The 13,853-nt window shown below is 35.5% G+C and overlaps 1 protein-coding gene across 1 annotated transcript; it reads left to right on the forward strand.

Moving 5' to 3' along the window:
- Positions 1-360: 360 nt before the first annotated feature.
- Positions 361-13,657, forward strand: LOC123697535 (plectin-like). Its single transcript, XM_045644080.1, has 19 exons — positions 361-387; positions 618-716; positions 1,023-1,940; positions 2,230-2,269; positions 2,357-2,389; positions 5,250-5,276; positions 5,660-5,847; positions 6,287-6,460; positions 7,004-7,206; positions 7,504-7,610; positions 7,715-7,827; positions 8,133-8,229; positions 8,829-8,941; positions 9,581-9,658; positions 10,021-10,143; positions 10,596-10,739; positions 11,242-11,468; positions 12,381-12,510; positions 13,208-13,657. The coding sequence occupies exons 1-19, from the start codon at positions 361-363 to the stop codon at positions 13,382-13,384; spliced, it is 3,018 nt and encodes a 1,005-aa protein (XP_045500036.1). The 3' UTR covers positions 13,385-13,657.
- Positions 13,658-13,853: the final 196 nt, after the last annotated feature.

Genomic DNA, 13,853 nt, shown 5'->3' on the forward strand with positions numbered 1-13,853 from the left:
AAACATATTTTTTAGGTCCGACACGATTTTTTTATTAGTGATAAATACTTAGGTGTCACAAATAACAAATATTTAATTATCATTAAAATTCAAAATTCATCGACCATGATGTATCGATAAATCTTATAATTATCGACTTAAATTATCGACGCGTTTTCGCACTATCGGTGTTTATGTTGCCGTTGAATACAGACACGTTGTCTATGTGTGAGTTTGATTCAAGTTTTGTACTTTGTGTGCTGGTGTTTGATTATTTTGTCGTGTGCGTGTGTAGCGACGTAATCTCAAAATACGTTTGTGTTAACACTATTTGTATGTGTTGACTCGTTCCCCCCGCAGAAAATTACAGACATTTTGGCTATGAGAGATTTGCGCGTGTCATCTCCGGTTGGTTTAATGCTCTAAGTTACAAACATACAAATCTTGCCTCTTGCCTCTGTACAATATAGATAAAAGAGAAACAATGAGCAAAAGAGTACTATTTCTCAAAATAAATCGTTGTCTACAGCTGCCAGAATTTCTTTCTTATCCTTCATTTGTTTTCACTGACATCTGCCAGAAGAAAACGACGCTTTTATAACGATTTACATAGATTTGCGAAATTTGCACGATAATAGAATAAAATCAAGATGGTATTCGATGAACCAAATATGAGCGATTCTGGTCTACTTATAAGTGTAGAAGACCTCATCAACCAGGCTATGGGACCTCAAGAAGTTCGTAATTTACTAACTTTAGACTACTTTCATAAGAAAGTTTTGCCCATATGGAACAAAACTTAGCAAATGATACAAAACACAATATAATATTAGGTAGTTTCCAATATTAAAAACCATTACTTTTGTTGTTGAGGTCAAAATCGTCAGCGTAATATTGGCGTAGTAAGAATGAATTGACGATAATGATTTATCGTACTAATTACTGAAGTTTTTGAAACTTGTATAATATTACATGCAAAATAAAACGATAACGCATCATTTTTAAATAATTTATTATTAAATAATAGAATAATTTGATTTTAGATGAACGTCATCAATTTCAAAGTATTGCAAATGGTATTACATATACTGGCCCGACAACAGCGGCTACTGGAACAAAGAGTGGAAATTAGATATACCGATATAGCTCCACCGCGACAAAAGGTAAAGAAAGATAAGATAATGGAAGAGTCTGGAAGTTCTTCTCCAAGCCCCAGATCACCAAAGGGGCGGATGAGTGGTATCAAAGAGAGAGAGTCGAAGAAGGAGAGAGAACAAAGGGAAAGAGAGAAGGCAGAAGAACTTGCTCAAAAGGCAAAAGAAATAGAAGAGAGGGAAAAAGATAGGGCAGAGAGAGCTGCGTTGAAAGAGAAGCAAAAGGCTCAAAAATTGACACTGAAAGAGCAAGAGAAGCTTGAGAAACTAGAACGTAAAGAAAAGGAAAAAGCGGAAAGACAAGCGCAGAGAGAACAAGAGAAAGCCCAAAAGATGAGTCAAAAGGAAAAAGAAAAGGCTGAGAAGCTTTCTCAAAAGGAACAAGAAAAAGCCGAAAAGATGACTCAAAAGGAAAAGGAAAAGGCTGAGAAGCTATCCCAAAAGGAACAAGAAAAGGCCGAAAAGATGAGTCGAAAGGAAAGAGAAAAAGCTGAGAAGCTCTCGCAAAAGGAACAAGAAAAGGCTGAAAAGATGAGCCAAAAAGAAAAGGAGAAGGCTGAAAAACTGTCTCAAAAAGAACAAGAAAAGGCAGAGAAACAAGCACAAAAGGAACAAGAAAAGGCTGGAAGACAAGCGCTAAAAGAACAGGAAAAGGCAGAAAAACTGGGTCAAAAGGAAAAAGAAAAAGGTGAAAAGCTCAGCCAAAAAGAAAAGGAGAAGGCTGAAAAGTTAGCACAGAAAGAAAAGGATAAGATGGAGAAAGCTTTAAGGGACAAAGAAAAAGCGGAAAAGTCGCCAAGAGAGAAGGTATGCATTGCGATAATATTGTCTAAATAATAATTACGTAAAATATTAAAACTAGTTTATAAACATTTTTAAAATATATTTTGGAATCATTGACCTCTTAAAACTATCAAGTAGTAGAAACAGTTATACAACATATTAATATTTAAAAGTACCTATAATAGATTGAAAAAAGCAAAGGAAATAGAATAGAATAAAATCAGATGTATGTATTATTATAGATTTACTTAAGTACTTATAGCCAGCCAGCTCCTTTGTCAGCTCTCACAAAAAAAAACGTTTTTTTTTTCAGAAAAAAGCTATTCCCTCCGAAACAAGTATTGCAATTTCAGGTCTTTATTTTTATTTTTCATGTTCTTTCTATTATTTGTTATGACTTATGTGTATTCGTTAATACTTAAGAATAAATTTATTTTTAGAGGAAAAACGTGGCAAAGAAAAAGTTCTTATTGGTCATTGAGATAATATTAATATGGAGACGATACCGCCTACATCACTTATGTTCCACTCAACATACGTCATGTGGCGTAACTGCACTCAGTCGCTTGCTCGCTCATTGGCGCGAACGTCACGCTCATTTTTTATTTGTTTTAAAGTGAAACGCATCAAATATGCCTACGTGTGTGTTACGATATTGCACAAATAATACAAAGAATACGGAAAAGTGCAAAGGAATAACTTTTCATCAGTAAGTAACTAGATAATAATTTTTAAAACTTAGTTAGAGCAAAATTTTTGGCGGGCGACATTTTGTCATAGATTAAAAATTTAAGATATGACATTGGGCATGAAATAAGTGTTGTTAGTAATATTTGCTGGCGTATATTTTTATAGTATAAAATAATAATTTTACATATTTAGAAAAGCATAGACTGGTTGTTAATTGAAAAAAGGTGAAATCATGAAATATGAAAATCAATTACTCAATCACCAATTTTTTTTTTGTTAATTGATTTTAATCAAGTTTTTAATTGATATTGTATAAGCTACTGACTTGAACGTGTAATTGAATTATTATTTATTTATCTGCACTAATATTATAAAGAGGAAAACTTTGTTTGTTTGTTTGATTGTAATTAATAGGCTCATAAACTACTGGACCGGTTTTGATGAAAAGAGAATGCCCATTTTTGGTACTGGTTTTTCTCATGCATCAAGACAACAATACTATTAAAAAAAATCTCGGCAATTTAGAGGCCTTCTTACCATCGGAAAATATATTTTGAACAGGGAATGTTTTGTAAAATCTAATAAGACATGTAATCATAATGTAATGTATGTGTTCAATTAGATCCGTTATTATAGAGTTACCACGGTACCAAGCGGTAACTTATTACATTTACTATGGTAAATAGCTAAATGTATTAATATCGATTATTGTTTTCATTGAATTACAAAAAAAATCAATTAACATAAAATCACTCTTTAAGGTATTGTTTATACACTGTAGGTTGTTTTAACAAAGATAGTGAAGTAAAATAATATAAATATGTATATATAAAAAAAATATTATTATGACATAGCTTGGTAGGTAACCAGTTATTTCTTATTTGTTTCTTTCTTCGAATATGTAGTGAAAAAATGATTCAAACAACAACAGCAACAACAACATGTAAACCGAATAAAAACTCAACTGGCATTTTTTAAGTATATATTTAGGTTTTCTTGAAATCCGTCCCGGAAGATTTATGGTGCCTACCTACACTAGCCGATGAACAGATAGACTTTGTCTGAAAGCATAAGCTCTACGCATAGATTAAATATGTTAATCGAAAAATAACCTTTGGACGATAAAATGTTACCTAAATCACACATAAACCTAACTAAATCGGGGTTATTTAAGTTTTGAGGTTATTTCACATTTTTCTCAATATCTTGAAAACCCCTGTTTTTAACCGACTTCAAAAAAAAGGAGGAGGTTATCAATTCGGCCGGTATATTTTTTTTTTTTTTTTTTTATGTATGTACACCGATTACTCCGAGGTTTCTGAACCGATTTACGTGATTCTTTTTTTGTTCGATGCAGGATGGTGTCGAATTGGTCCCATAAAAATTTTATTCGGCTAGGCCCAGTAGTTTTTATTTTATGAGCATTTTTGTCTGTACTCGATGACTTAATTGGAATGTAGCAAGTAACTTTGATTCACTTCCCGGTAACCGATTGAGCTGAAATTTTGTATAAGTGTGTAAATTGGATAGCGATGAAACATTATCATGACATAGAGCTGATTTGATGATGGAATCGGAAGGTGGCCATAGGAACTCAGTAATATATTGACTCAACTTTATCGAGTTTGGGCTCGTTTGATTCGTGTTGAAAATTACACTAAAAAGTATTAAATAAAATTAACTGCGTTAAAAACAACCGACTTCAAAAACGGAAAAGTAAAAAATAAAAAAGATTTGATATTATTAATTGCTACATATTATTTAGATGTGCTATTTATTAAATAGGTTTGAAGTCGGTGCCAAACACTAAGCACTTAGTATTAAGCCCGTGCACCGACATCAAACCTATTTAATAAATAGCACATCTAAATAATATGTAGCAATTAATAATATCAAATCTTTTTTATTTTTTACTTTTCCGTTTTTGAAGTCGGTTGTTTTTAACGCAGTTAATTTTTTATCACAAAAAAATCAATTGGTAAAAATCTTTTGAATATCGAAGAACCCTCCAAAACCACTCTGGCATTGACGCAACACTGTACTGTGGTCCATACTTTCATGGGCATTCTCCTTTGGCACAGACAATCTTAAGACCCTGAGAAAGAACATAGGCTACTTTTTATTGCGAAATATGTGCCACGGGCGAAGCCGGGGCGGACCGCTAGTTCAGAGATAAGTAATTAATATTTTTTCTATTCAAGGTTTCCATGTCTGGGCCGTGAAGAAAGGGAAAAATTATTTTTTTTTCTAAAAAAAGGCTCAATTTGTAAGGAATAAAACTTCCCATAGCCCTGACTGAACCTAAAACACGAAAAAAATTAAATTATTCCATATGACGTCACTATTTACATCATCCTATATTATATGCCAGATATTGTTAGCCCCGCGTAGTAAAGTCAGTTTATACCTAAAATAAATATTAAGCAAGTACAAAGACATCGCATAATCTATGACTGTCTAGCCGTCATTCGCGCGCCCCGCGCCGCCTCGCTTGGCGCACAGATTTTGTTCGTGGTGTCTGCTCCATAATATTAATATTATCTCAATGTTATTGGTAAGATGCAATTGATTTATAATTCAAAATTGATTCGAATACATTTCGAATATGGAATATTGCTTATTCATTTTTCATTTAAATTACAGTGGAAAAAGGTCCAACAACACGTCCTGGTGAGTATGTTTAAGTATTTTTATTTGCTACAGCGATAGTTCCATCATTCACTCAATTAGGAAGTAGGTACTCATTGATACTCTTTCGCTTTTGTCTAATCTGCCACGAATCATAAGTTAATCGATACAGAAAGTTTTATTCTTAAAATTTATTCTATAATATTATAAAGCTGAAGAGTTTGTTTGTTTGAACGCGCTAATCTCAGGAACTACAGGTCCGATTTGAAAAATTCTTTCGGTGTTAGATAGCCCATTTATCGAGGAAGGCTTTAGGCTATATATAATTACGCTAAGACCAAGAGGAGCGGAGGCACGGGGGTGTAACCGCGAAGCGCAGCTAGTAGGTAATATTTATACAATATTAAGATAGTTATTTAATTCAGAAACATATTCCCGTGGAAGTATTGAAGTGGTAACACAGTCTCAATTTGCAATCTTGGAGTCAGCGGTAAAAGAGCTAAAGGATCTAGTAGCTCCGCCCATGCCTTTGAAACTGCCCGACAATGAAACGCTCAGGAGCGAGCTGGCTAGAGGCAGCGCCTCTTTGCAAGATACCATGAGGGCAATGCAGGTGGGCAAAAGATGTAGTGACATGTGTAGATAGTTTTAAGATTAAAATTAATTCATCAAGTTATTGAACATTGAAATAGTACCATATCTACATATAGAGGCGTATTTTTTATTATTAATCAGTACTAAGATAATGTGGTTTATTAAATACAATGAATACTTTTTCAAGATATTTCTGGGGAACTCGGTATACTTAGCTTTAAATCTTACAGAAGTTGGAATTAACGAGAGTCGACTGTAATATATCATAGAGTATTTTGAAAATATATGTATAACATACTAATAAGTGGACCCTCTCACGATATCACAGCCAAAGTAAATTTGACAATACAATTATCTAAGAACTTTATCGTTCCGGGAACCGTTTAGAGCGGTTTACTGAACAAAAATTTAGTGATTTGCACCAAATGGATGACATTCCCAAGCTATGACGTATTCAGGTGGACGCCCGAGTGCTCGCCGCAGAGCAAGCGATCAGCCGCATGACGGGGCTCCTGCTCGCCATTGCGGGGGCGGAGCCCGACGACCTGGACAATTTGCTGGAGGAAGTGGAACAGAAAAGAGCTGCGGTGGAGGCTGAGGCGGCTGCTGTTAGTTTATCAAAGGCGGCTGATGTTAGTTTATCAAAAAATCAAATAATAAAAAAAAAATATTGTGCACCACAGTCCATAGAGGCAAGTAACAAGAATAGACAAATTATTATATTAAAGTGCACAACAGGTTTAGTCTATATTTTTATTTTGAAAAAAAAATGTAATGAAATGTTTTGAATTACGTTTTAATTACTAGCTTTGCCTAATTGTTTAGTTTTAATTAGATACTTTGCTTATGTGGCAGTCGATTAGGCGCAAGATAGCAATGTTTTTCTCCAAATAACTTATAGCGATAGAAAAACCGACGTTGCAACGCTGAAAATTGTTGTTCAATCGAAACTATGAGACTTTTATGAAATTAGTACATTGATGAAAATAAAAATAAAAATTCTTCAGCTTTATTTATTTATTTAAAGCTGGGTGGTGATGTAAAGTTATTGTTTTTCATTCCCATCGTAAAAAGTTAGCGTAAGTTTGCTATCTTGACACTATTGTCCAAAAAAACACCTCTATAATAATTTCCGTATGTACTTGCCCTTTTCTGTCTCTACCATTTCGCTGCAGGCGCTAAAATCGCGGCCGTCATCAGCCCGCAAGTCAGTACTGATCGACCCTTCAGCCAAGCCCTCTGAGGCTGCGGGCATGACGCGGCTCATGTCACGCATGTCCACGGCATCTATGCCAAGACCGTCCATGTCTATAATGAGGAAACCGTCGTCTTCTAAGACGTCGTCTGATGCGGATGTTGTCACTCGTGATGAGATGCAGTAAGTTTAATTTGGTTTGATTTTTTTTTTCACTAAGTATTGGCGAATAGTCATTATTTATTTATGTCGAGTCGTGACTCGTGAACCCATTTCGATTTTGTGAACGCGTAGAAATAAGACTGGTGGTGATATTGATTTGTTTCCACTGTCCATAGTATCTATTCTATGATTAGATCTTCAAAACTGCGGAACGAATTTTGATGTGTTTTTTTTAAATATAATTATCGTAATAAAAATGAAGTTTATACTTAGTACCTACTTAATTAGTTAATAAATAAATGCTATTAATATTGCCAGAGACTCGATACACGAATTGCGAGAAGAATTAATCAAAGCAATGAACACTATGACAAATAAAGCGACGGCGAGTGCAGACAATGCTTTGTACACTGCTAAAAATGTTGGTAAGAAAGTTACGAATATAATAAAAAAGCTGGTTTTCTATTGTAGTTTATAATAGGTACGTATTAACTTTTTAAGCTCAGATTCATGGGTATTCCTTTTCTAGCTGATAAGCTAGATATAGCTTTATCACTGGACTCCCGCATCTCGACGCTGCACTCTCTAGCGACGGATTACGCGGAGCAATTGCATGGGTTCGATGCCGGGTTGGCCACACAGGTAATTTTGATACAATTGCTATCCCTTCTAATATTATAAAAGCGAAAGTAACTCCGTCTGTCTGTCTGTCTGTCTATTACGCTTTCCCGCTTAAACCTCTCAACCGATTTTGATGAAATCTGGAACAGACAATCTTTAGACCCTGAGAAAGAACATGGGCTACCTTTTATTGCGAAATATGTACCACGGGCGAAGCCTGGGTGGATCGCTAAATCGGGTTTCCACACTGGAAATAATATTGCTTTAAAACTTTAAACATTATGGTACGGGGGCTGAAGATAATTTGATTTCGATCGTTTTCTCAGATGCAAAGTTTCCGCGAGCAAATGGTGCAAATGCGAGCCGACCTCAAGGGCGGTCTCACACTGCTCGAGAGTGTTAACAATAATGCTGAAACTGCTGGTAATACGATTGTAGACTTGTAAAATATGTTTTGAAGTGAAACTTCTCTATCGGGGGTGGAAAAAAATTTAGTGTAACATTTTTTCGTTACGCGTGACATTTTTCCGTTACGCGCCATTTTTTTCTTATCCCTACCACGCGTGATTCGACGTATTTCTGTAAAGTTGCATTTGGTAAACTATTTTTTGAAAATGAAGGGCATAAAGAAGTTTCACTTCTTACGTGTGTAGGTACACTAGTACACGCACACATCTTTTTTAAATATTATATTGTATTGCCGAAAGACTTCATCGTCATATGAATTATTTTTTTCCATTGTGTGTGATTAGCTTGCATATAACCGTGAGTCTGTGATATAACTTAGTTCTGATAATTTTAAAAATTTTGAGCTATTACAGGCTATTACCACTATAAGTTGAAATCAAGCACTTGCTAAATGTCTAGCAAGTTATTTCAACTGGGACTCATATAAAGTGCTCTATTTACTGCATAACTTTTGTGAACAAACGTGATTGTGAAAAACGAATTTTAGTCACAGATAGACAAACATTAATTATGAATTTATCTATTATTCTTTAACAAATAATTTCACTTTATAGCGGTGACAGAATTAACAGAGCGATACCAAGATCTAGTTACAGAGTTGGACACAACGCTGCACGCGCACCGCTCGCTCACTAATTTCCAAACTCAACTTGCTAATGAGTTACATGTTAGTTATTATTATTAAGTAGTAAGTAGTATTGTAAAAGAAATCCTATCCTACTAAACTATAATATTATAAATGCGAAAGTTTGTGAGGATGTGTGTGTGTGTTTGTTACTCTTTCACGCAAATACTACAGAACCGATTACAATGAAATTTAGCACACATAAAGAGGGTAACTTGGATTAACACATAGGATAGGTTTTATCCCGGAAATCCCACGGGAAAACGCGGGCGAAGCCGCGGGCGGAAAGTATTAAATACATAATTTGAAAGGCGTGCAAAATGTCTGTTATTAAAATGATACGTTTAAATTTCAATGACACAATAAATAGGCAAATATTGGTGTTCGCAGTTTGTATCTTTCAGGTAGTAAAGTCACTATTGATCCGGTTCATAAACTGGTGGATAAACTTCCTTGCATTTCAAAATTGACATTATTTGAATTGCCTGGCAGAGATGGCTTAGAACCATTAGGCCGCCATTTGTTCATATAAATTAGGATATTTATAAAATAAGATAAATAAATTGCAAATTTAATTAGGTATTCTTTCGATTTCGATTCAATCCGACTTTCAATACTTTTTTCACATAAGTATTAAGAGAAGTAAAAAGCTTGTAAGTTTTGTATTTTTTTCAATTACAGAGTCTAGTTGAATGCGTGGAGATGCTTCGAGAGCAAAAGGCCGATCGCGATGAAGTGGTCGACGGATTGAGGGATAAGGTGATAAAACCTGAATTAAATAACGAAATTGGTACAATATGTAATTAATGGTAATTTGGTATGAAATTATTAGTAGAGAGCGTAGTAGATAAAATATTATCTTTACGTAATATTTCGAGACCATTTGGTGTGGCGAAAAGTTAAATACCCGAAACTTGTAATACTATAGAAAAGCAACACTTATCTTAATCGGATTTTTTAAAGAATAGATAAAAAGTCGATCACGAGGCAGGAATTCGAACATTTTGAACCCGCGTTAAAAATGTTTCGCATAAGTAATGTCGGTGATCAAATTTTTTCTATTTAAAAAAACCTAATTTATTTTAAATGTCAAATTCAAATGTATTTTATTTTATCTACAGGCGGATACCTCCCGCCTGGCTGGTCTGCTCACTGAGTCTGAATTCGCGACAGTTCGAGCTGATCTCGAAAGACGACTTGCTGTGTGCCATGACAAGTTTCAGAGGCAGGATAATGTGTGGATGGTACGGCTATTAGCTTGGCAATTTATTAACCGATAAATAATAATAAATATTTCGGGAAAATTTTCACACACGGCACGATCTGATCCCATACTTAGCTTTCGCTTGTGTTATTGAAACCAGATGGCTGATAAACATACATAATATATAATTTTAAATAAATACTTATACAGATAATTAACGTGTGGGAATAGAACCCACGACCAGAGACTTGAAAGGAAGGGTCAACCAAGCCAATCGGTCAGTCATAAGATAAGGAATATGTTTCTTTCGTTATCTATCTTTGTTAGATCTAATTTATTCCCATTTTTCTCATTAAATCTTGTTTAACAAAATTTAACACAAAATTTGTTTTAATCTTTACATAAGATTTAAAAAAATGTTAATATTTTACAAATAGTTGTCTTCTAGAGAATACTTCAGGGTTGTTTAATATTGTGTTTTGGTAATTACAGACGGCCATAAAAGACCTGAACAAGATAACAGATGGCAAGTCGGAGATCATTGATCTTCTATCAGCTCGAGACGAGCTGCAGAAGGAGCTGCGGCTGCTGCATCAGAGGCTGCAGGTGCTGGCTGCTGTGCTGGGGGAGCCTAATGTGAGTGTAGTGGGAAATAATTATTGTTTTTATAGAGAGACATTTTTTATACCTACACCTCTTTTGTGAATTGGAAAGAAACCTATTGTGAGCATCCAAATGTTTGCGATGCGATGCGAATTAGGATTTAAGCGTGGGGACCCTAAAAGAAAGTGCTCGCGATTTCCATCTAAATGTACTTTAGAATCTCTAGGCAGATGATAGAAAACGTTCAGAATAGAATTCGTTGTCGATATAAAAAAATAGTAATTGACATAAGCTTAAGACGTTTTGCTAATGTTTGCTCCGGGTGGGAATCGAACCTACGACCTCTGGCTTGGAAGGCAGGGGTACAGAGGTACCGGTACCGGAAGGCAGGGGGAACCAACCAAGCCAACCGGTCAGTCCAAATGATTTCATTATGATGTTAAGTTTGTATTTTTAACTGTTTGATTTTGTCTTTACCGGTTCATTGGTGACAAGTAAATGATTCTCTATCAGTCTGTGTATTCATCACACGCAGGCGGCAGTGATAAAGCGCAAGCTCGCCAGTGGCGCGTCGTGTGCGGCGTGCGGTGCGCCCGCGCTCATGTCGCCGCGTGACGTCACACACGGCGCGCCGCCCAAACTACCCGCACTGCGGGACAAGAGGGGGGAGGGGGAGGGGGAGGACAGGGGCAGGGGAGAGGGAGGGAGGGAGGGGGAGGTGTGTCTGAAGGAGTGGATGCCGGCTGAGCGGCCGGATGATCGGTGAGTGGGGGAGGGAGAGGCTATAGATAGATAGAATGGGTAATATATTCAGAGTTCTGCGTTCGTAAGATGCTTTACCAGGGTTAACATAGTTCACCCATTCGTTCGCATTGTGAGATACTAGCCCTTCCGTTAACATCGATAGATACCACGCAAATAAAAAAAAACATGACGGCAATGTCGCCAGCTATAGTCGAGCCAATTTAATAGGCAACATTTGACGTCTATCAATTTTATCTTCGAAGAGAGGTAACCTGCTTAAAAACATCGATTAAAGTGTATTAATCGATACGGATTTGAAACATTTGTCTATCGAATTTATTAATTTATGATGATTTTTATTCACAAGTAATCAATGCATTCGATTCTAGATGTCAGATTTCGATTTTTAGAGTAACGTCTCTAGTATTTAAAAAGAAAAAAGGTTTATTGACACAAAATTGTAGCGACGTCAGTTCTTCAATTCAGAAATTGATTATTATGTTTAGGATGGTTTATCAGTAAAATGAAATCTTAAAATTACTTGTATCGGTCATTATTATTATAAATATGCAATCGTAATTGAAATAAGTTAAGCAAATGTGCAGTTCTAACAAAACGAAATATCATGTTATTCTATGTCGTCGTTACTAGGTTACGTTGTTGAATTTTGTTGAACTGTCAAATGTTGCCTATTAAAATGGCTCTACTATAGGTACGTATCGAAGCAGTTAATACCACTATCGTATTGGGAAACTGTAATGTTAGTGTGTGTTTTTGAATAAATAAATAAATATGGATGTGTACTAATCAACATGTTCCCATGTTGTTTTAGTTATTTGAATGATATAAAATTTAGTTTTTTTTTTATTTCCCATTTCATACCCTTCCCACTACTATACTTCCACATACAACATGTATGTATGTATGTAGGCACATCTGCCACCGCTGGTGCGGCGGCTCCCACACGCTGGTCACAGGCTGCACGCGGCGGGAACAAGCGTTGCCGACCGAACACAGTGTGCCCACTAAACGGTATACTGGGTATGGGACTGATGGAAGGGTGAGTTTAATTTAATTATATGGTTGTTTGCAGTTTTTTACACAGTGGCTATGTGATAAAAAAACACGATTATTCACTTTTCCCGGTCATTATGAATAATGCCCACTCTATTTTGGGCAAGGTAATAAAATAGATAAACTGAAGTGTTTGCATAGTCGATGGTTTGAATAAGTTTGTTGGAGTGGATTAGGTTAGGCTACTATTTTTTTTAACTACCCAGAATAGGCTCCGTCGTCTTAGCCGCGGTCCAATTTATCACATTGGCCGGGAACAACTAGGAAATTATTAATACTGCCCGATCCTAGTGATAAATTCACGATATCTCAAAGACTTACTTATTACATGGACCACGGGCTATCGGGAATTATTAATAATGACCGGTCACAACTCACAGTGTTAAATTAATCAGTTTGCTCTTCGCTCTTTGACCTTATTAATAAAAATTTCTGGTCCTTATTAATATTGCCCAGTTAATCACGTTACCCGTAACATATTAACGTACAATACATAGTACCTTACACACATACTTTGTAAAATTTTAACAGTTATAATCCGAATCCAGACAGTTTATCGTTAATAAAGCAAAAATCATTGTACTTCGTTCAGTCGTTTTGGAATTTTAAGTGGTACAAACAACACGACTTTTATAAACATATTATTTTTTTATAAAAAAATAACAATGAATACCATTCCCCAGTTGTATATGATGGAAGACGAGTTGCAGCCGTGCATCGAATGCAACGAGGTGAACGCGAAGGTGCCTGATGATGTACCGACCCTGGACCTTGGAGCTGGTGATAGAAGTAAGACACTAACATTTATTGTAACACTAGCTTTCCTCCCGCAGCTTTACCCGCATTGTAAAGGAAAATAGTTTCAGTTTCCGTGGGATTTCTAGAAAAAAATATCCGATATTTTTTATCAAATTTCATCAAAATTGGATAAGTATGTTAGGGGTGAAGTAAAGACAAACAGACAAAGCTACTTGCGCTTTTATAATATAGTAAGGATAGTAGAAATGCGTTGTATAAACTCCAGAATGGCAATGCGAAAGTCAGGTAATTGCCTGACTCGGGTAAGAGACCGAGCGAGACGTAGACTATTTAGCTTTGCTAATAAAGTCACACATATGCTTCTTATTTTTGGCTTATATCTTAATACATTATATATCATTTTATCTGATATATGAGATTAACAACTACTCTTGACTATTGCAACATAAAGTCTGTATATTTCTCTACAGATCCTCAATGAAATGCGGTTACATGGAAATTATGAAGAACAAAAAAGATTTAAAATTTACAAATTTCTTAACCATTGTATTTATATGCATATTAAATTAT

Source organism: Colias croceus, chromosome 14 (genome assembly GCF_905220415.1).
Source record: "Colias croceus chromosome 14, ilColCroc2.1".
In the NCBI taxonomy this organism is placed as follows: domain Eukaryota; kingdom Metazoa; phylum Arthropoda; class Insecta; order Lepidoptera; family Pieridae; genus Colias; species Colias croceus.

Excerpts from the sequence above, each read along its gene's own strand:
- LOC123697535 (XM_045644080.1), top strand. The coding sequence starts at position 361 with ATGAGAGATTTGCGCGTGTCATCTCCG. Across the intron at positions 1,941-2,229 it reads AAAAGTCGCCAAGAGAGAAG|AAAAAAGCTATTCCCTCCGA; the intron begins GTATGCATTGCG and ends TTTTTTTTTCAG. Across the intron at positions 10,740-11,241 it reads CTGTGCTGGGGGAGCCTAAT|GCGGCAGTGATAAAGCGCAA; the intron begins GTGAGTGTAGTG and ends CATCACACGCAG.